The sequence below is a fragment of the Condylura cristata genome, unplaced genomic scaffold (assembly GCF_000260355.1).
Source record: "Condylura cristata isolate star-nosed mole 26May11 unplaced genomic scaffold, ConCri1.0 scaffold00016, whole genome shotgun sequence".
NCBI classification, from domain to species: Eukaryota; Metazoa; Chordata; class Mammalia; order Eulipotyphla; family Talpidae; genus Condylura; species Condylura cristata.
The window spans coordinates 20,377,972-20,402,255 of NW_004567117.1; the positions used below are offsets into that span (position 1 = coordinate 20,377,972).

General features: G+C 34.7%; 1 protein-coding gene across 4 annotated transcripts in view; it reads right to left on the reverse strand.

The window, feature by feature from the left end:
• Positions 1 to 24,284, reverse strand: part of NOL4 (nucleolar protein 4) — a 255,115-nt gene that overhangs the window by 66,106 nt on the left and 164,725 nt on the right. For 2 of the 4 annotated variants that reach the window (XM_004683822.2, XM_012725971.1), the window contains exons 7-8: positions 2,575 to 2,754; positions 1,671 to 1,862 (exon numbers count right to left, since the gene is read on the reverse strand). In XM_004683822.2, the coding sequence (XP_004683879.1) occupies positions 1,671 to 1,862; positions 2,575 to 2,754 (372 nt within the window). The remainder of the gene's footprint in view (positions 1 to 1,670; positions 1,863 to 2,574; positions 2,755 to 24,284) is intronic. The other 2 variants (XM_004683823.2, XM_012725972.1) reach the window with 1 other exon arrangement.

Sequence of the window (24,284 nt, forward strand, 5' to 3'; positions counted from 1 at the left end):
TTCTTGAAAGACAAAAGAATATACTGTGCATTATACTTAGATATTTTCCAATGGAATGTTGCATCAATTACTTAGTGTTTCTGAATTAAATGTAACTATAAAGATTCTGGGTTTTTACACTTGTGGAGTTATCTTTTTGTCTATCTCTTCTGTTGGGCACTGACCATAATTTTTAATTAATTCTGTAATAGGAAAAATAGCTTTATTTTCTTCAACTTCTCATTTTCTCACATATCATGCCACCCACTTCTGTTGACAAAATGTAGTTTGATAATGCACAACTGTGCCATTTTAATTTTCAATATTATAAATTCAAGGTAGCTGTTCTGAGAAGAAGCATATATTAAATGAGTGTTCTGTGATAATATAATGCAAATATTTTGGAAAACTTTTTTCAGGTGATTAGTTAAATCAGATTTGTTTAGTAATATTTTCAGTTAAGATTTATTGAGGGATTACTGTATGCCAAAAATAACTTTCAGAGTTTTTTATATGACAGTGTATGTATACCATCACAGCTCTATTTTAGGAGCAATCATCTCTCTAGAGATGTTATCTGGGCACAGGCAGTTATATAATCTGCCCAGGTCACACAGCTACAAAGTGGTGGATCCACAAATTGAAGCCAAGCTTTCTGGGGTCCTGACTAGACTAGCCTCTCTATAAGAAAGTCATTTTTCTTTATAAAATACATCCAAGGAACATCTACAAACCAATGTAGAAAAATCTATACTACACAGTGAATTTGTTACATCTGAAAAATGTGACATATATGTGACACATTCTGCAGCCACTGCTATCTACCCCTACTCTTACCCTATCACACCAAATAAATTAAAAGCACACTTACAGTTTTTAATTTTATGAAGCTAGGATGAAAAAAATATGCTTTCGGAAAATTCTTAATTCTTTTCTGCTTGCAAAGATAAACAAAAACATGGTAAATAGTAAAGCTATTTCTAGGTTTAATAATTAAATCAGGTGAAGTGGAATTAGGTGCAAAAGTATGGACATCTAATTTCTATCCACAAGTAATCTAATGTCTGCATAACATTTTTGCCTCTCTGAAGTTCTGCTGAATGTAAAAGCACACATTATTTTCCACAAATACACAATATATCAAGTACAACTAGCCTTATTTTACACATGATAGTTTTTATCCCTCAATCTTTATTTTCAATATTTGCTATTTGTCAGTGATTGGTACGAAACAGTACTAGTTAGATAGATCTATTTATTTCCTTTAGTTCCACAGAAAGTCATTCTCACATGTCATCTAAAGCAACAACCGGAGTTTCAGTTCAAAACTTGGTTAACTTCATATGCAGGTTAGTAGTAGCAGAAAGAAGACAAACATGAATGAGATATCGGTTCTCACTGGTTTTTACTTATATCACCACCCTCATTTACTATGACATGGTAGCACATGGGCCTGTGACCACTGGTCTCACAAGATATTCCTTATTGAATAAACAAGGGAAAATACTTCTGTAATATGAAAAGGAGAAGGGGAAAAAAACAAACAAGCAAACAAAACCCCCTTTTGACCTGACATTATGGAAAATAAATAAATAAATAAAAGACACTAAGATGAAAGAAAAAAAATAGTGTCATGGTTTACATGTGGGATTTTGATGGAGTCTAGGGCTGTGTTTTAATTCAAAACTCACCATCTCAAAACCACTTCTTTTCATCCGCCTGCAGGACTTGAGGTAAGTACGTATACGTTTTCTGGCACGCTCTTGATACTCAGGGAATTGTCGCCTGCATGAGTCAATGATAGCCTGGATCTTTTCTTTGGGCTGCTTAGAGATTGGGACCATTCGGTCCAAGTTTTCATCTACAAACAGCCTGACAAACATCTGTTGGCAAGAGGGAGACAGAGGAGAAGGGTTTGGAGGGCTGCTCTCTTCTCTTCCTAGCTTCCTGTCTTGATTACCGATAGGAAAATATTCTTTCTGGAGAACTTTGCAATGGAAAGCCAGAATTTTTAAGCAAACACCCTTTAAAGACTTTCTAAATGGTCGGATAAAAAAAGAGAGAAAAAGAGAGAGAGAGAGAGAAGCAGACAGACTGACACACAGACAGAAAAGAATAGACTATTGTGTAGAAAAATCAGGAAATAACAGTAGACTGCGACAATTAAGCATCTCATAACATTTTCTATTAATGATAAATACAAGTTTTACATGGCTACCCTGCACAGTGTTCTAAGCTCTGAAAACAAACAATAGACTCTTTTGTCATGCATAATTAGATAAGCTGGGAAAGCAACAGAAATAAGTGATGACTGGCGTACTCTTCCGAGGAATAAGCTGAGGCCCCCTTCATCCACTAGGTAAACATGCATACTCACACAACACAACTCCAGTTTCAGCTCACATTTGGCTTTAAAATTCTAAACAAAACACAGCAATTCTGGTGTCTGGTTGGCAAAGAGTGTTTCATGTACTTTTTAAATCCTTCTGTAAATTAAACAAACATGTCTCTAAAATATCCACATTTACCAACAAGCAACAACATGAAAGTGAAGTGTTAAAAATGAAGGCACACTAGGAGTGTGGCAGGACTCACATTAAAAGCTTTCAGCCGTTCTGCTTCCACGCCATCTGTCTCGTTCACCTTCTCAGAATCATCATGGTCATCATGGTCATCTTCATCTTCATCCCCCCTGTTTAGAGATAGGTCCTCAGCACCCCGGTCCACACTCTCATTTTTGCCAGAATCGTAGCTTGAGTAGCTATGTGCAGGAGACTGAAAAGAAGAGGTGTTGGTTGTGTTTAAATTCACTGCTCATACTTAGTAAATTTATTTTAATTTCAGCTGTTTTTCAAAATTCTTGTTTAAGTGAATTGATAATACCAGAACTGCAACTATTTTAATCTTAATGAAAATTAAGAGAAAATCTTATCTTTATAGCCTTGCCATGCACATTTCCGGAGCTCAAAAGTTTTATGGAACATTCCTATCACTACAGAAAGTGAATGAATTTAGCTTTTCAAAAGCAAATTACTGTTTCTACTAAAAATTCATATTGTTAAAAAAAGTCAACCTATAATCAATTTTGTAAGAGAATCATTGAGTCACATAATTTTACAAAGAGTAATGGCTTCATAGCTTAGTCTAACTACTATTTTTCTTTAAACAGATCAGGATATTGAGGAGTGATCATGTTTAATTGATTTGCCCAAAGAGACTATAAAAATTATTCTGAGACTATGTGTTATTTGTAAAACAACATGTTTCAAAATCAACTTATAAGTTGTCATGAGTCATTGTGTTTTGGTTTAAAAGAAATGAACCAGGCCTTCTTTTAAAGATCTATTGATTTAGTGCTTCCTAGTGTGCAAAAGAATACATGCCAATCAACACAAGTTTTTCAAACTTTGGTAATTGCATATAAGACCAACCATGGCTCTCACTGTGACATCTACTTTGTCAGCACAGTAACTTTTCAAAAATGGCCCCTGCTTCACAGGTCAAAGTCTCCACCATATGGCCACCAACCTTCTCTATCTTAAATAGGCATGGTACAACTTTACCTCTAGGTGAAGAAAGCTAGTCTATAATGAAATCAAGTTGAATTCAGCAGAGCCAAGCAGCACAGAAGTAGTCCTGATAACACCATTTCAGCATCTAGATTCAACTGTGCTTGAAATTAACCCAAGGACCCTTCAGTTATGAGATATCATACATCCTCTACCCCTTGCCTTTTATGTTTTTACTTCAATCTGAAATTCATTCACTTGCAATTGAATATGGAGTGGCAGAGAAATCAGTTGTTAAAAGGCCAGATTAGTGACCCAGTTTTCACACATGATAGCTGAGTTAGGTATGTGGTTCTAGTGAAATGATAATAATCTCTATAAACAGCAACAGCTGCTTTCAAATCCATCAACAAAGCAAAAACTCTCAAAAGAACTTCACAATCATAACTTTCAAATAAGCAGTGTCTAAAAATGTCTCCATGCAATGATAGCATTATGTTTTCAGTCTTTCACTAAGAAGAGGGATACTAATAATAGTAAAAGTAAGCTATCTCACTGACATTAAAAGTTAGATTAGGCCCTCCCTGGTGGCGCAGCGGGTTAAAGCACTGCACTGAGAAGCTAAAGTCACTTCCGCATGAGTTCGATTCCCGCCTGCCCCGGAGGTGACCACATGGCGAGGCAGACCTCTCCTGGCCCGCCGGCTGCTCCCCTCAGCAGTGTACTTTGATCATCTGCTTGTTCTGCTCCCCACTCTGTCTCTGGTGAATCCTATCACCTTCCACATCTCTGGCCTGTACCCCAGTTCTGTATGAATAAATAAATAAATAAATCTTTAAAAAAAAAGTGAGATTAAAATTTAAAACCAATATATTTGTAAACTCAAATCATTAACAAGGTAAATTTGCCTAATAAAATAGAAGTAGTATATAGGTCTGAAAAACATACCATGTATAATATTCTTCTCTGAATGCAAATATACTGGGTTAAGTTTTTTTCTACACACAACATGAGACATACAGCACAGTTTTCTGTTACAAACAGAACCACTGGAAACATAAAAAAATTACAGCCCTAGACACTCCAGGTAAAGAAAACTCAATCTTACAGATATGAGAAGATTCAGGACCTAAAAATTTAAAGCAAAATGTCATTTCCCCTTCTATCATGTAAACTAAAATTTTTATAACTATGAATTCTGTTTTTCAGAAGTTTGTCATTTCTTGATCATCTCACTGCTGCAGATCTAATAAACATTCAAGTTCAAAACGATTAATTTCAATTTCTACAGATTCCTACTTCTACCTCACTGCAATCTTTGCTAAACTGTGAACTCTTAATATACTAAAGCACTGGACACAGAATTAAATACTACTACAATGCTCCATTTTTCATGTTAAATTTCCTTCAGGCTCAATAGGCATTATGACAAACCCTGCTACTTTCCCCCTCATAGTATCCAAGAAATGCTCTCTATAGGGTTGACACTCAGGATTTCCTTTTTCTGACACAATTATTTGCTTTTTAAAAAATGGGGAAATTGGGCCCTCCCTGGTGGCGCAGCAGGTTAAAGCACAGCACTAAGAAGCTAAAGCCACTTCAGCATGAGTTCGATTCCTGCCTGCCCTGGAGGAGATCCACATGGCGTGGCAGACCTCTCCTGACCCGCCCACTGCTCCCCTCAGCAGTGTACTTCGTTGATCTGCCTGTTCTGCTCCCCGCTCTGTCTCTGATGAATCCTCTCACCCTCCACATCTCTGGCCTGTACCCCAGTTCCATATGAATAAATAAATCTTTAAAAAAAAATGGGGAAATGAAGACAAGTCACAGATCATCTTTGTAAAACATATCTAATAAAAAATTGTCACCCAAAATAGAGAAAAACCATGTAAAACAAAACCTGATTAGAAAATGTTTAAAAAATCTCAAGAGATTTCTTAACTAAGAAGATATGCAGATGGGAAGCAAGTATATAAAACAATGATCCACATCACATATCAACATGGAAATGCAAATTCACTACACACCTACAAGAATGGCAAGACTTAGACCTCTAACACTAAGAGCTAGTGAGGATGTGGGGTGATAAGATATTCTTGTTTATTTTTGGTGGGAATTCAAAATAGTGCAGTCATTTTGGAAGTCATTGTGAAATGGCTACCTACTATGTAATTTCAACTATGTAACATTCTGGATAAGGCAAAACTATGGACTGAAAAAGATCAGTGGTTGCCAGGAGTCTGGAAAGGTTGAACAGGCAGAGCACAAAATTTTTTAGGGCAGTGAAAATAATCTGTATGATAATATAATGACTATATGTCACTATATATTGGTTAAAAAAATAGAAAACACAACATTATGAGTGAACACTAACATAAATTACAGATTTGGGGTAATTTCCATTTGTCAATTATGTTCATCAATTATCATAAATTTAGGAATTCTTGCGTAATGCTAAGTAATGATAATGAGGGAGGCAATGCATATGTAAGAGCAGGCGATAGGTGGCAAATCTCTACCTTTCAATTTTGCTCTGCAGTGCAAACTGTTCTTAAAAAAATAAAGTCTTTTCTAAACATGAGAGAAAACGTGGCTTTGGGGGTGATAATGTAGAAACAAACAATACAAAATTACATAGGACTCCTTGTTCCACACAAAATACAGTAGTAATTGCCCATCTTAGTGGGCAATTATTTCATAGTTCAGGTATAAATCTAAAAAAAAGTACAGACCAGAATTTTAAAAAATAACAAAGATTTAAATAATCACAATTTAGGTAACCTGCTTATCCTCAGAACAAAGGATTGGGTACATGGAGATAAAATAGACTTTGCTTTAGTTACATACTTCATTTGTTCTTCTGAGAGAACACAGGGTCCCCCTTAGCAAAGACCCTTTTGAAAATACATTTGCACTTCCTTTTTTCTTAAATTTTCCCCACCCTAATAGAATTGCCACCCTAGAGAGCTGGACCTTGAAAATTTCCCCCAGGCACAAAGCTAAATCTGCTTGTTTACTCAGTGCTTGATGTAGTACCTGGGCAATCACTTATGATATATGCAGCCATGGGAAATAGAGACAAAGATTTTATGTGTTCATGCCCTAAATAAGGGAAGAATTACACAATTCTTGGCCAGCGATCCATGCTTTCATAGCAGGTGCATACACAGTTCTGTCTCAGTACTGACCATAAATATTACACAAGTTAGTTTTCACGTCCTTCTTCCACAGAGTATGAGTTACTTGAGGCTGGACTCTAAGAGTCCACACCTCTACTGTCTTTATGAAAATGTATAATGTAAAATGTATATTATAAGGTAGATGTCTTGTGAATGACTGGCTACTTATATGTTTGAATTATACAGATGGTTACACAGACAGTGTAATTTTTAAATTTGTGACTCAAATGTATCTTGCTGGTTACTTTTTAAAATGTCAATTATTACTGAATCTTATTCTTAGTATCACTAAGTGTGATGGATGAAATTATACCCTCTTCTCTTCTGCTGTGATGCAAAAAAATATACAGAACCACTTAAAAAACAACAACAACAAACTTACCCTCTTAAAAGAAAAAATGAATTTTAATCAGAACTCAATTTAAGCAGTGATTCTCAAAGTTCTCCTGTGGAATCAACATTTCTTGGGAACTAACTGGAAATGCAAATTCTTGAACCCTGTCTGGATTTGAAGCTTTGTGGCTGACCTAGGCAGTCTGCATTTTAACATGCCTTCAGGGGGTCTTTCCCAATCCCATGCCCCAAGCAAATTTACTGTGATAACAACCCCCCAACATAAAAATAACCAAGCAACACTATCTAATATTTGAGAACTATTCTTCTAGAGCTAACTTCTATTTACAAGGTAACAGCATAACAAATTAAATGACAACAGAGAAATCACACAGACAAATCAAAAATATGGAACATATAAAGAGATTTACGAGATGTAATAATATTAAAGTGTTGAGTTTGCTTGAATCATGAGTCAAATAAATACAATACAAAGAAGAGATGTTGAGAAAATTTGGGATATCTGAGTATGGGTGAGGGAGTGTCTTAGATAACATTAAACTTTCATTAATATTGCTAGAATTGATTACTTAACATTTAATATTTAAGAAAAAGTCTATGCTAGAGACACTGAGCTATGGAGGTGAGGCATAGGACAAGGGGAGAGCTCTTAGGGTCAGAACAGAATAGAAAAAGCCTCAAAAGAGTTAAAGGAGGCTCCAGAGAGAAGGGCAACAAACTAATCAAAAATCCTAGGACTAGGGGCAACAGGACCTTCGGGAACAAGGACAATAAAGAAAGGAGTCTAAGGTAAGGGCTGGATGCAGGGTCTTAGCTGTGGGCACAGAGACATTCAGACAGTGAGTGAGACTACAGAGAACTAATCAATCACAAAGAGACTGGTGGAGCTTTAGAATAGTTAGAAAAAAGTCTATACTCCCTGAGACATGACTCCACTTCTGCTCCCTTGCCCCTACGTGGCCTGGTTCCACCAGCCTGGGAGCCCCATTTTATTTCTGTTCCTTTTCTTATCAATAAACCCCCTTTCTCTAAACCAATTTGCCTCCTCTTTGCTTGCCTGCACTGCTAAGCTTCTGCTGCACTTTTGTGAGGCACCAACTCCTGGTGGTCTAATGGCCAGTCTCGGTGCTGCCACTGCAGCCTGGAATTTGTTTCTGGCTGGAAGATTAGGTCGAAACCTGGCATTTTAGTAGCAGAGGGATGAAATGATCGGAATATATGGAATTTGCCATAAAACACTACATTTAAAAAGTGAAAAAACAAACAAATGTAGAAATTCAGTTACTGTTGAATTTAGGTGATGGTATTAGTATTTTATCCTATACTATTTAATTAATTTTAGACTTTCAAAATAACTTCTGAAGTCTCTTAAGTTTTGATTGCTATTGATGGAGGATAAGAATAGAAAAACTGAAAAGGAGGCGCCAGAAGACCAGAGGCCTGGCTCATACAATGAATGCCAAGAGCTGGAGGTGCAGGTAGAAAGGGTTAACATAACAGAGCCATTAATCCAACTATAGGCACTAATACCCTCAGGCACCAATACAGGTATCAGACTGCTATGTAGGGGTGTCAGGAGCACAGACCTGAAAGTGAAGATACACATATCAGAAGACCATTGTAGAAATCTGGCCCCTTTCAGATTCTACACAGTTTATTCTAAGTCAACCACAGACAAGTCACTCTTTAGTGAGCTCCTCCTAAAGAGAAGTCTGTATCAGTGCAATCACTACACTGGCACAGGGCAGCAGTCCTTCTGACCACCTGTGCCTATGCAGGTGCTTCTTTCCTCCCACTGTCTCTCTCAGCAGGGCAGCAGCCCGTGACCTGTACCTACCGGGACTTCTCTTCATTGACCTCCCTCAGCACAGGCGGCTCTCCTCAAGGCCTCCTGCCTGCAACCATGCAGGCCTCTCTCAGCAAGCCTATTCCTTTGGGGGCAGCTCTCCCTACCCACTTGTGTCTATGCAAGTGTCTTTTACTCTTCTGTCCCTTTCCCTAATAAACCTGTTCTATTAAATGTAATTAATGTCCATGTCTATTGGAGAAACTCGCCTGGGAAATTCACCCTGTGCCTTTGAAAGAGCACAGGTAAAGCACCCTGTGCTGTTGAAGAAGTGCTGGTAAAACCTTTCCTAGGGTGAACCCAAAGATCCTGCTTTCCAAACCCATCATTTCCAAAAACTTTATCAATATTTCCTCCATTTTGAACATTTTACATGGCAATCATTTATTCAACAATAATTAAAGAAGCATTATTTCTTGTTTAAAACATTGGTCTAGGCTCACAGGATTGAATGAATCCAATTTGTGTGAAGTCAAAGTTACAAAATTTGGAGAGAAGGATAATTTGAAAAATTACTCATAGAAGTAAATAATTATTTAAAAAGAGAAATGCCATGATAAATTACAAGATTCTACATAGTTTATAGATACTACAAAAATCACAAAATATAAACAAACATTTTAAAGCTTAACTAACTGGCCCATCTCAATGGTACTATTTCCTTTCACATTTCTCAGCTACACACTCTTTGCCTTTGTGACAATAGCTTTGTGGAGAGAAAAGCAAAATGATGCCATCTTTTAGACTGTGGGGAAATGTGTCTTTTATTATTACCAGTTTAGAAAGTTTTCTTTGCTCTTCAAATTATTGCTAATATCATGCAAATTGCTAGATTGTTTTCAATTTAGGAAAACCCTTAATCAAGTTCCTTTCATGCCTGAACCAGGAATTGTTAGAACATTTCAAGTTTTCCTATGAAGTGACTGATGTGTTCATTAAAGTGGCATTTATGAGTTTTATATTTCCTTCACTGATACCATTACTTTCTATCTAGTCCAATATGAAACTTAAGTTCTGCTCCTAATGTTCTACTGTAACTCACTTTTCATTAATTGTATTTTTCTTCCTTCTAAAGAAATACTGTCTGTAGTAATATCTGAAAAGTTTTATGACTAGTCATGTATTTTATAGGAACAGAATGATGTCTTGATTGCATTTTTTTGTTTTATTAATCTTTTTTATATTCCATTAATTCTTTACCTGAATCATTTATTAATATATGGATAACAAAAATGATAGTCTTTATATATTTTCAAATTAGGAGTTTGCAATTTGCCACTTTGCATTAAAAATATAAAATATCTGCATATATCGTAAATATTTTATATTGTGCAAAGGATACAGAGATATATATTATTACTTATAACTGCATTATTTAATTACACAGGGATCTACAATTACCTATTTGAATAACTGAAGGGTAGAATATGTTATCTGGCTTACTGATTTTCCACTGTTTGCTTCCTCAACTTTAGATTAATTCTTCTTAGACAATTTTGCATATCACATTTGACATTTTATTTTGGCATTTCCCAAAAGGTCCATTTCCATTTTAAATAACAATGACTTTGAAGATTCTCATGATATTTTGTTATCTGATAGTCATTTCATAACTTCCGACAGAAAATTTGCCTCAATAATTTTAAAGCCTCACTTAAATACTAAATATTTCAAGATGTTGGTTAGTGAGTGCAGTGGTTCTCTCATTTTGGAATGCATCAGAATCACCCAAGGATTTATCAAAGCACAGATTTCTTCAACCATTCAGTGGATCTAGAGAGAGACCTCAGAATTATGAGTTTCAATGGATTCCCAGATAATACTGCTGTTTTTAGTGAATACGGGCTGCTGTAACAAACATACTGTAGACTAGTGAACTTGTAACAACAAACATCTTTTTCTAGCAGTCTCAGGGACAGGGAAGTCCAAGATCAAAGTGGTAGGCAGGATGAAGACCTACTTCCTGACTCAAATACCCCAGCTGATATCATCACTTGGTTAAGGAGCAAGAGAACTTTCTGGAGTCTTTCCTGAAAGTGCATTAATCCCATTTAGGAGGATAATGCCCATCTGGGTTAGTAACCTCTCAAAGGCCATAACTTCCTAGACCATCACATTATTGGGTAAGGATTTCAACATATAAACTTGAGCAAACAGATTTATCTATAACACTGCTAGTCTGAAGAACACACTTTGAGAAGTCAGTATACTTTTATTTATGTGTAGTCCAGTAAGATTTTTGGGAAAAACAAACTAAATTTTTAAATAAGCAGGATTGCGTAAATTAGCTGAGCCTACAAAGCTAATGAGATACATATCAATACATATCAAAATCAAGATGAAAGGATTGCTGACATTTCTCTATGCAATGTTGACCTAATAAAGTATGGGCTTTATGCTTTTTTATTTTTTTTACTATTATTTTATCTTCCTCTTGTTCTGAATTTATTTGTAATAAGACTTTTTGATATGCTGACATTTTCAAAATCTTGCAACCTATCATCTTTTGTTTTGGTGGTATAACACTATACAAATGAACCACATCAAGGTTAATATATTTCTATCACTGTCATTTTGAACTACAGTAATATCACATTGTCCTTATGCCATATGTACTGTTATTGATGAGTTTTCTTAATGAAAAAAATCATTTTCTCAGGTAATTTAATCCTATTAAGGTATCTTTCCAGGCCATTTCTTCTGAAAATTTCAGACATTATCTGAAATTTGTTTGAGGCAAACAAATTTTGAGGCATTTGTGTGAGGCAAAATGTTAAGATGCAATTTATAAGTGAGATGCATAAAGCGATTTCAATTGTAGAAGTATTATTTACTTTTCAGATCTGCTACAGGTCTATGCCATGCAAACAGTAATTCAGATGAAGCTTACTTGCTGGAGTCCCATGGAAAATATGGTGTACTACATGGTATTTATTGAGTATATCCTTCAAAAGGACAAACTTTTGAACTTGACTACATGACAGTAAAAAATTAATCTTCCATTTGTATTTTACCTATATGGTGATTAGAAGAAGTATCATTTTATACTGTGCTCACAAACAGTTCAATTATGTTTCTCCTGTGTCAATTTTCTATAGAGTTCTGGTGTTAGTAATAGCAGAAGATAATCACATCAGGATTCATGGGTGTCAATGCCTCTTGGAGGTACCAAGAAGGTTTTGGTATTAGATTTGTTCCTGACTACTTCCTGGGCTGGCATGGCTATTAGGGACTCAGATAGCCCTCATAAGTGATGGTGCATCACTTCTTTCCTTCCATTATTTGGAAAAAGTTATTTCAGGCCTCATAAATGTATAGCTTTATCTATCCATTGCAAAATGGGATCACAACAAAAAGAGAAAAGGACTCTACACTAGAAATTGATTATAGTAACAATGAAATTTTGAGTTGACTTCCTATTGTAAAGGCATATATTTCAATTAACTAGTGAGAATATTTTTTGAAGTAGAGCATTTTGTATTTTAAAACTATAAGCATGTAATATTGGATAAGCCAAATGCAAACAAAACCTCTAGATATTTTCACTTTTTCCTATTTTTGAAGAATCTTCTTATACAGAGCCTACCTCCCAAGCCAGAAGCTTAAAAGATGTTCACTATATTTGGAGGGGAGTAGGTAAATCACTGCCCACCTCTGGATACAATCACCACAGATTCTCAACAAAAGGTAGTGTCAGAGAAATAGCGTCATTTTGAAAGGATTCTAGCCATATTGGTGATCAGAGAAAGGACAGCTATAAAAACAGTCTTAGAGACAGTAGTGTTGTGGTTTCAGGGACAATTGACTAAACTCAGTCCTGAAGGACTTTCATCCGGCAACTTCTGCAGTGTGAATTAGGAATTATTCCTGGCTGTGAAGAATCCAAGACAAATTCTTTACCCTCCCAGAGATTGTTTTATATATAAGTATTTTCTTTCTGCCATAATTACACTGCATCAACAATTAAAATTCATGAATGCTTTAAACTTCAAACTCTTTGATGACAAAATAACATTTGAAAACTGAACAAAAAAAAAAAAGAAAAAACAACCTTTAGTTTATAGATTGTATTTTTAAAAATTGCAGTGGTCCAATGTGATTCCATATGGCTATGTTAAGAATGCCTACAATTCAGCAACAAAAATCAAGTAACCTGATTAAAAATTGAGCAAAGGACTTGGACATTATCCAAAAATATACAAATGGCCAACAAAGATATGACAGGACATTCAACATATTGCAAAAACATGTATCAATATCACAATAAGACGCCACCTCACAAAACAAAAAATACATATTCATAATTATATGGAGAAATAGGAAACCTACTGGTTGGTGGCTCAACCACAGGAGAACAGCAAGCAGGCTTTAATTTGTACTACATAAACAACAGAAATATGTGTTTGGAATGGCATTTAATTTTTTTTTTTTTTTAAACTCTAAGACTCTAGGTTTCTCCACCTATAAGAGGAAGAATTCGGCCCTCCTTGGTGGCACAGCAGGTTAAAGCACAGCACCAAGAAGCTAAAGCCACTTCCTCATGAGTTCGATTCCCACCGGTCCCAGAGGTGACCACATGGCGTGGCAGACCTCTCCTAAACCGCCAGCTGCTCCCCTCAGCAGTGTACTTCGTAGATCTGCCTGTCCTGCTCCCCACTGTCTCTGGCGAAGCCTCTCGGCCTCCCCTGAGCCTCTGGCCTGTACCCATTCTGTATGCACAAATAAATCTTAAAAAAAAAAAAGTATGTCATTAAAGCCTCCAGAAATAGATGCCAGGGATACTAATTTTATTTTTTAGTACAACATTAGAATACAGTGATATAAGAGAGGTCTTGTCACCCAGTAAGTAAAAATGTGAAACCCTAATTTAATGCCTCTTTCAAAATTTCCAACACAACTATTAAAGCTATTAACCTATCACTCTAAGGTAGAAATCCCAAACTGGCAAAAATTCATCTCATAATATCTCATTTTGGTTCTACAATTAAAATGATAAAAGGAAATGTAGGTGTCCAATTTCATAATATCTATTATGAGTATCAATTTTGTTAAAGTACTTTTTTTAAAATGAAAAGTATTATGCATGCTGTTAATGAATTTCACCAAAGTCTAATCTGTTGTAATATTATCTCATGTTTTTAAAAGAATAGTTCCTTTTTTTAGAGTTAAATCTGAGTTGAAAATGAGTCATGAAATGATTAACTGTATTTTCTGGCTCTAGATTAATTATACAATAACACTCTACTAATTAAAGAAATATTGATATCTTAAAATTCTAGCATAAAAATTATAGGTTCAAAATATTTTATTTGAAACCATGGTTCCTAGGTAGTTATCTTTGAAACATTTTTGAATTTAGATATAGCATATGGAGCTCTAGCTACATAAAATACCCCAAATGACGACTATGAAAACTAGTATTTTTTAAATCATATATTTACAATAAAATAGACATAGCTATAAATAGCTTTATAAATGTAGGTTCAGAAATGGTTTTGTAAAAATAAGTTTACTACAGATATATGTCAACAAATATTTTTGAGAGTTTTTTGTTTTTTTACTAAAGCAACATTGTCTGCTAACATTATGCAAGTTTCAGGTGTTCATTATTAAAAAGCACACATATGTGGCCCTCCCTGGTGGCGCAGCGGTTAAAGCACAACACTGAGAAGCTAAAGCCACTTCCGCATTAGTTCGATTCCCGCCTACCCCGGAGGAGACCACATGGTGAGGCAGACCTCTCCTGACCTGCCCACTGCTCCCCTCAGCAGTGTACTTCGTGGATCTGCCTGTTCTGCTCCCCACTCTGTCTCGGGTGAAGCCTCCTGCAGCCCCTGCACCTCTGGCCTGTACCCCAGTTCTGTATGCATAAATAAATAAATCTTAACAACAACAACAAAAAAATCACACATGTGTTGAACTTTAAGTTTACTACTAAAAGTTAAATTCTATTTTTCACTACACAATTTACCTTTTATATCCAATGATCTAATACTCTGTTCCCCCTTCCCTTTTGATTTATGAACATAATTTATCCTCTATTCCCGTAACAAGTAATCTGTCTGATAAATTAAAAGTTTGTTTGGTTCATCCATGTTTTCTCTATAAGTGATATAAGTAGAATTACATAGTATTTTTGTCTTCATCCCATATTCACTAGACTTAACACCCTCCAAGTTTATCCATGTTGTTACAAATGGCAAGATTTGTTCTTTCTCAATTACTAAATAGTATTCCATTGTGTTTATATACCACTTCTCTGTATTCAATTATATTGACTGACACTTAGATTGTTTCCAACTTTTGTAAGCCTTTTGCATTTTAGAATTGTGGGCTGCAGGCTTTTAATATAAATAAACCTTTAGTGTTAAAATGGATTTTGTTTTTAAGTTACCTATTCAAGAAGTAATTTTAAATAAGTGTACTTCAAGTAGTATGTATACAAATATTAATTCATGTGTAATGCACATCTCAAAATATAATGCTATAATACAACACCAATAAAAAATAAAAAGTACAAATAAAATAAATGTACAGTAAGTATTTAAGGTAATCAAATTATTATTATATCTTTTATAACTTCTGAAAACTAAAGAAAATACTTCAGACATTACAAGCAACTTTTTGTTGCTTGTAAACAAAAAAAAAAAAACCTCTGGTTTTGTTGGGTTCTGGGTCAGCACATTAGGAGATAATAAGATATCATTTAGTCACAGCAAGTCAAAGTACAAGCAGAGAAATTCTCCAATCTTTGAGAGAAGTCAGGTCACAGGCAAACCACTGCCCCACAAATCACAGAAACAAACACATGGAAATAGAGTAATGAGTAACTTGGGTCGACATTCACAGGTACAAGAGCCAGGATGTGGGTAAGAGAACCTGAACCATAACTGAATATTTTCTGGAGTTACAGTGTAGACAAGAATAGGAGCTAGAAACTCCAGAGTGACAAAGTCATAGTGGAAAGCTTTATAATTCATGTTTCCTCCAGAAATTCTACCAGGTTATTACAATAAAGAGCAGAGGAAAATAAAGAAACATAGGCTTCCTAAGGAAGTTTTAAAATAATTATTTTGAAATAAACCACAGCATTCTGTTCTTAACAAATTCTGCACTCAAAAAAAAAAAAAAAAAAGAAAGAAAGAAAAAGAAAAAAAACAAAAAACCCACCATTTTATCAGAAACTAAATTGCTGGAGTTTGTCCAAATCTAATTAAGGGTAGAAAAACAGCCAACTCTAGTTTCTTGCCTTCTATGTGGAGGAAAGAAAATACCCAACTCCAGTCTCTTTTTCTAGCTATCCAGTACCGAAGGTGTGGATAGAAGAGAAAAAAAAAAAAAATCACTAGCTGAGAGCTACGTCTGAAAATCATAGCTGTGATGAATAGACTTACCAAAAAACTAAGAAATAGGATTACATACTGCCTCCTTCCCATACACCTTACCACTATATTACTAAGGACCCATTTACTGAGGTTACTTTTACCTAAGCACTGTGTCCATACTTCAATGAAGTCACTATTGACAAAAGGCAAAAAATATCTGAGGAAGAATAAACAAAAGCTAGATAAAAGAAAATAATTTTAACAGACATTAAGAATGCCTTTGATGGGTTCATAGAAGATTGGATATGTTTAAAGAAGGAATCACTAAGCTTGATGGCATACCAACAGAAATTTCCAAAAGTGAAAAGCAATGAGAAAATAACTGAGAAATATAAGTGCCCAAGAACTGGAACAACATTATTAAAGTTGTAACATGCAAAAGGGGAATACTAGACCAAGAAAGAAAGGAGCAGAAGCAACCTTTAAAACAAGAATCACTGGACTTTTCTTTTCTCAAATTAATGTGAATACCAAACCATAGATGCATGAAGCTCACAGAATATCAAGTAGTATAGATGCCCCAAGAACTAAATATTTAAGCAAAAAAAAAAATCTTAAAATAACTCAAAGGGAGAAAAATACCTGGCTACCTAGAGAGGAACAAAGGTAGTGTAGTGAAATATTTAAAGTATTCAGGGGGGAAAAAAACAACAACCTATAATTCTGGTTCCTGTGAAAATAATTTAAAATAAAAGGAGACTAAAGCTTCCCAGATAAAAAACAAAATTTAAGTAAGGTACTATAGATTACCTGCATTGTAAGAAATGCTGCAAGTTCTTTAGAGAACAGGCAAATGATACAGTTAATAAATTTGGATGTATAGGAAGAACATCAGAGAAGAAATAAAAGTAAAATGAGAACTTTATTCTTCATATTCAAAGTAACATAACAATTTATTTAGAATAGCATTAATTCATGCAGTGTTTACAGTTTATACACAAGTAAAATAATTTAACAACAATGACACTAGAGATAGGAGAAATTAGGAATATTTTAATATTATAAAGTATTTGCACTACTTGTGAAGCAAGATAGTGTTATATGAAAGTGGATCAGTTGTAAATTTATATAGGAAACTCTAGGACAACCACTAAAATGGAGTATAACTGACATGCTAATAAAGGAGAGAAAGTAGGATCACAAAAAAATTCTTAAAAGTCACATAAGAACTAGGAAATGATGGAAGAATGAAAAAATATCACAAAAGGAAGAATATAAGTAAATTGAAAATGTGGCAGTTATTTAAGTGTAATTAAATATTCACTTAAGTATCGATGATACAATCACATCAATTACAATATAGATTACAGAGCAGATTTTATAAAAGACCCTGATATATGATGTCAATAAGAAATCCACTTTAAATATAAAGATGTATAAATAGACTAAAGCAAAGATATGAAAGAAAGCAGGGAGGAGTTACACTAATTTCACACAAAGCATGCTCACAGTAAAGAAAATTATGAATAAAGAACAATATATAATGATAATTGGGTAAATTCTTCAAGGTAAAACAATCCTTAATGTGTACATAACAACAGAACATCAAATTACGTGAGACAAGTAATGACAGGCTTAAAAGAACAATCCAAAATTATAGTTGGAGACTTCAGTAGTCAAACAGGGACATATTCTGAAGTTCAGTAACAGCACTGTTGAGCTTAGCAACATACCAATTAGACTAATACAATTGATATTTATAGATTTAAGCATCCAACAACAATCCAACAGTCTCTGAAGTTCATATGGAACATTCATCAAGATAGACCACATTCTAGGCCATAAATAGTACTTTCCCAAATTAAAAAAAAAATCATAGAACATATGCTCTCTCAGACTACAAAGGACTTCAGTTGTCATCAATAACAGAAAAATAGACAAAATACTTGATTAAACAACCCACTTCTAAATGACACATTTTATAAATATGAAGCATTGGTACTTTAAAACCTTGAATTGGATCTTTCGTTTTCTTCCTTCTTTTCTTTCAATATTCTTTAAAACTTAGCTAAGACAAGAAGTTAATTACTCATACTCATTAATACTAAATTGAACCATGAACGTGGCATTTCTATAAGTCAAATTCTGGCAATTTAAAATAACTTGAATCAAGAGTTAACAATAAAAGGAAATAAACTACAGTAAAAAAAGTTCTTAACTTCTAAATTTAAAATTGATTTTTTTCGTATTTACACATGACATAAAATAAATATAAAAATATCATATGGACATTGATCAAAATATAGCCTGAGAATAAGTTTGTCCCTGGTTCATATAAAACTAAATCTTCACACTGTATTATATATGAGATGGGTTAAAAATATTCCTTTCATAAGGTCACAAGTAATCATATCTTTTCAACAAAAGGGAATCAAAGGGTATTTTACAGCAACATATTAAATTGTAATTAACTCATTATATATTAAATTATGAAGAAATGCAATCTTGATCCAATATTCACTCTTATCCAACCCCAGGCTCAAATATATAGGAAATATATCTCCAAACATATCAAACCTGCATAAAATATTTTCCTGGACTGGGACATGTGAACTTGCAAATTTAATGCAGGTAAATTTTATCATTTAAGAAACAAAAATAACAATGCTAACCTAGTTATTACTAGCCTTTATCAATATTTAAGAAGTGTAATGTGACCACAAGATTTTACAGATTGCCAGCATTTATTCAAGGGCGATTTTAACTTAAGCAGTTCAATTCTCCTTCCTTCATTTGCTATCTATGTGAACCTGGATAATTTCTTTAAACTAAATTTCAGGTTCCTCACTGAGGCTAATAATAGTACATGTCTCACAGGATTACAATATAGAAATGAGAAGCTATTTAAGAGAAAAATTTTTGAAAACTGTATCACAAAAGCAGAAATACTATAATGCAAACTAGCTACTGAAGTTAAGGCTACGATATGATTAAGTAATTTAAAGATCTGTTTTTAAAATTCCTTTAAAGATTTAATAATCATCCCTAAGTGTTAACACCAGCTATAAAAGTCTCATGAGAAATCATTTTTAAGAGTGGTATTTTTGATAGCTGGGAATTCGTGCACCTGAAAATGTTCACTGAAGCAGCACATATTCTCTGGCCAATGGAGAAAATTAACCCTCGTGGGTACTTAATGTGATTGCCTACATACTACTTTCTAACATTTTTGTTACTTGAGCTCTAATATTTTGTTTGTATTTTAAAATTCTATAAAATATTTTATGTTTCCTATTGAGAAAATCTTTCATGGCCATCACTTTAGTTTCTAAAGGCTTATTAACTGCAGTTATGATTGATTCTCAAAAATCTCCTATAATTGGTTTTTCCTCTAGACCAATATTTAAAAAAAAAACTGTATTTTTAGTATAGAACACACTAGATGACATAATATTGGTTGAAATAAAATGCAATAAAATGTTTTAGTTTTGCAATGTTTGTACATTGAAAGTTTGTAGATTGTAGGTAAAATACTAACCATAATCTGTCTTTGTGATGTTAGGGAAGACATGAAACATACAAGACATTTTGAGTAAAAGTAATTGAGCAGATAGTCAAGTAGCAAATGGTCAACACATGTTTTTACAGAAAAAGTAATTGGGATGTAGGTGTTGGGGGAGGAGGGGAGGAAGAAGGGAATCACTAGAAATAACTGTAAGCCTTAGACCAAATCAACCACAGCTTTATTCTTTAAATTAAAAAAACCAATAATGGAAAACAAGTGTGGCTCTTCAGAAATATTTCTATTTATGTTAGGTTTTGTGTATTGTACAAATGATGCTATGTTACATTTTATCAGTGGCAAAGAGATTTGTTAAAAACAGCATCAGCATTGTAGTTACTTGGTACACTGATTCAAAGTGTATTAAGGCTTTTTTTTTTAATCACTGGGATAAGACAAAAATAATGTTTTACTTTAAAACTGGATCAATAAGCCAATATATAACATAATGGTACCAATTTACATATAACAGCATAGTCCAAATAATGTCTTGAGAAAGGACAAAAATCAGTATTTCATTTAATAAAAACAACTATTTGTAAAAGAAGTTAACCGTTAAGTTTATTTATTACTTCTACTACTATGTAAAGTTTAAAATAGATGAAATCTTACTGCATTAGAGTATTGGGTCAAATTTTCCTGTTTGATATTCCCATTGAGAGAAAGTGAAAAAGAAACTCCTGATATAATTTTTGTGTGCTGAACTAAAATATATTTGTTTGGTAATAATATCTACCTCCCCCCAAATTCCTGGCTCACAGACTGTGAGTACATTATAATGGCTCATGACCTATGTAAGGACATGGACAGTTATTTAGAAAGCAAAAGTAAAGATGGATTTTAGTCTGAAGTAGAATACTTTTTTTTTCACTGAAAAGTGAGTTTAAGTATTAAAATGTCTTCAAATTGTTGTTTCTTAACATTTTACAGAGTAGTCTTTTTTAGTACTTAAAAACCTAATTCTCTTTAATTCAGTCTCTGTGATCACAGTAATAATGCATACTACTATTCTCATCCAGTTAGGGGTTTTAGCACATTACTAATATTCAATCTAATATATGTCTTAAAGGAGCAAGGAATAGGCATGCAAGTACTCTGTTGACACTGGCGGTGGGCTACGGATGTCTTCGTGGTGGGCACAATATGGTCACAAAACACGAGGGGAAAGTGCCCATACTAACAAATAAACAGTGATGTAAACCAATGTGACCAATGTGACCACAATAAAAAATATAATAAGTGTAATAAGTTTATTTATTTTGTATTTTCGACCCGGAGGAAAAAAAAAGACATTTTAATGGGGGAAATAAGTATATGTTTTACATTTGGGGAAATTATTGTGATAAAATGCACTAGAAACTCCATACGCTGGATATATCAGCAAATCCTTTAGAGGCTACGAGAGAAGGGAAGACACAGTCTGCTCCCCACTTCCCCCCAGACTGGACTCACACAGTGAATGCAAAGACCAGCACTTACCAGAGCCGACTTGCACAGCAGAGAACTCGGCAGGAAACAGAGCTGAGGAGGGAAAGCCTGAGAGCTGATGGACAAACTGCTGGCGTTTCAGCGTTGACAACTCTGAGAGTTAAAAACTACAGGGGACTCAGTAACACAGAGACCCCCCCCCCCACACACACACACACACAACATCGTGAGGACTACTTCTAGGAAGTCAACCAAGAGCCCTATGATAAATACCAAAGAAAAATCTCCCGCTTCTCCCGCGTGGGCAGAGAAGAGGAGGGAACCATCTTGAAATAAGCTGGAGCACCCTGCTCTTCAGAGCCGGCTTGTCCTCAGCTGATACTAATGCGAGCATTACTGACTGAAAAACTGTTAGAACCTGTGACCCAACACCTGTCAAATCAAGTAAACGACATTACCTAGCCCACCTAAAGGAATACCCTTGAAGCGCACACTCCAGAGGCGCAGACTCTCTGAAGGATTCAGACCTAACACAGCACTATGGGACCATTCTCCTGCGCCCACACCTGGCCGCCACGTTACTATTTTCCTTTTACCTCATACATTATGTCCTATCAAGAGCAAATTACAACGCATACCAAGCGATAAAAATACACTTTGAAGAGAAAAAGCCAGCATCAGAATCGAGTACTGCAGGAATGTTGGGACTTGAGACTTTTTTTTTTTTTTAATGACAAGAGACTAATAGTTAAAGTAAACAGATGGGGATAGTAAACAGACAAAAGCCTAAGAAAGAAAATAAAGAAATGCTAGGGGGTAACAAAGGTTTTTGACTGGCTAATTAGTGAACTAGACACAGGTGAGGAGAGAATGGTTGCGTTGGAAGGATATCTCAAGAGCTCCACAACCATAATGGCAAAGAGAGCCATCACCCCCAAAAAGAGAACAATATCCAAGGAGTGTGAAAAAACCTATAAAAGATTTAACACATAGAATAGTAGAAAGAAACATGAAAGCATTTGAAGCAAAATTGAGAATTTCTTCCAAATTAATGTCATATAGAAAATTGCAGACCCAGAGAGACAGGGAACATGTCAAAATAATAATAATAATAATAATAATAATAATAATAATAATAATAATAATAATAATAATAACACACACGCAAAGCACATAAATTCAAACTGCCACAAAAATCAGAGATAAATTAAAAAATTCTGAAAATAAAAAGCCTTACTTATAACCAAGGTAAGAATTATGTCTGGTTTCTCAAAATCCATGTAACCAAGAAGTGAGTGGACTGAAATATAAAGTGTTGAAGGGGGAAGAAAAAAAATCTTTAGGGTGGGGTAAATGATGTTACCAGGTTTTTGTTTTTGTTTTCTGCCCTATTATCAGTAGCATCAATGACCGACAACCTGTGGTCTTACAAGCTTGCCTGATGGGGGGAGGGGTAACCCAGTGTGTGGTATGGGAGTGCACATGGGGCACACCTGAGCTTAGAGGCTGAGCATGTAAAGGCAGCCCAGCAGAGACATGGTGGCAGGTGGTCATGCAGCAGAGCGCATTAAGACCAGAGAAGGGAGGAAGTCCAGAGTCCAGGAAAAGTAGAGATTCACCAGCGGCTAGGAGGAGGCCTTCTAGCTTCCTGGCCCTAAGACTTCCCTGGCTGTTCTATACCTAGTTGCCTCATTACAAATGCTGTAGAACGAACATCAAAAAGCCACCAAGGGCTCCAGGACTCCTCACTTACCCCATCTGTCTGGATCATAGAAATCCTGCTTTGTGCCATGTTGGTGCTATATGTACCTCACGAAATTATCTTTAAAATGTGAAGAAGAAATAAAAAAGATTTTCTCAGGCAAACAAACATTGAGGGAATTTAATGGCCTGGCTGAAATGGGCCAATTTCTTGAAAGACACATTTGTCAAAACTCACAAAAGAAGTAAATGATTTTCATAGGCTTATATCTGCTAAATAAATTGCATCATTAATAAATTTTCAGAGCAGAGAATAAGAAGGCAGATAGTTCACTGGTGAATGCTTTCAAAGATGTAAAGAGTAATTTGTACCAATTCTTTATCCTTACGTTCAGAGATTAGAAACAGAGAGAATATAAAGCATTAAATAGCACAACAGGATAAACCACAGAGCCTGGGGGATATTTACGCAAGAATGCAAAAACAATACCACTGCTTTACTGAGCACTTTGGCAGGTTCTTTTAAGTGTAAGCATAGGCTTATTATACAATGCTAAAAATCCACACCTAAGCATTTACCCAAAAGAAATAAAATCTATGTTTATACAAACAACCATTCTGTAATGTTTATAGTGATTTATTCATGTTGCCACAAAGTGGAAAAAACACAAATGTGGATCAATTGTGAAGAAACTATAGTATATTCTACAGTGGAACTTTTAAACCAACATTATTCAGTTAAAAACTATTAGGACATGGAGCTGTACATATAAGTCTGCAAAGTATTTTTGCTAAATAAGAGAAGCCAGAGCCAAAGGCTATATATATGATTCAATTGATAAGACATTCAGGCAATGGCAGAATTACAGAAACAAGAATCAGAATAGCGGATGCCAGCAGAGTAGACATTTACTCTAAAGAGAAAATAAGGAATTCAGGGAGATTTTTTGGTTAATGAACCCTTTCTATATAGTGATTGTTTGGAAGGTTATCTATATAGGTATATATGAACTTACATATATTCATAGATTATGAGCACACACTATATTAAGAAGGTTTTAATGCACATAAAATATACTATAAAATCAAGGCTAAAAAATAATACTAGGACATCTATTTTTGGAGGAAATGAAATGACTTACTGACAGAAGAGTAAAGAAATCATTCAGTAGTTGCAAGTGAAAAGCTCCTAAGTTTCAAAGAAGCATGTCAAGGGAAAATACAAATGATACCAAGGAATAACTAGGAACTTCTAAGAACTACCTGGGTAAAATAGCAGGAGAGAAAAATGTAAAACTAACCAAGTAGGGGCTCAGAATTGTTGCAGTTTAAGCAATAAAGAGACCTAATGTAATTTCAAGTTCTTCTATGAAAAAACGGCACATAGTACATAAAAAACGA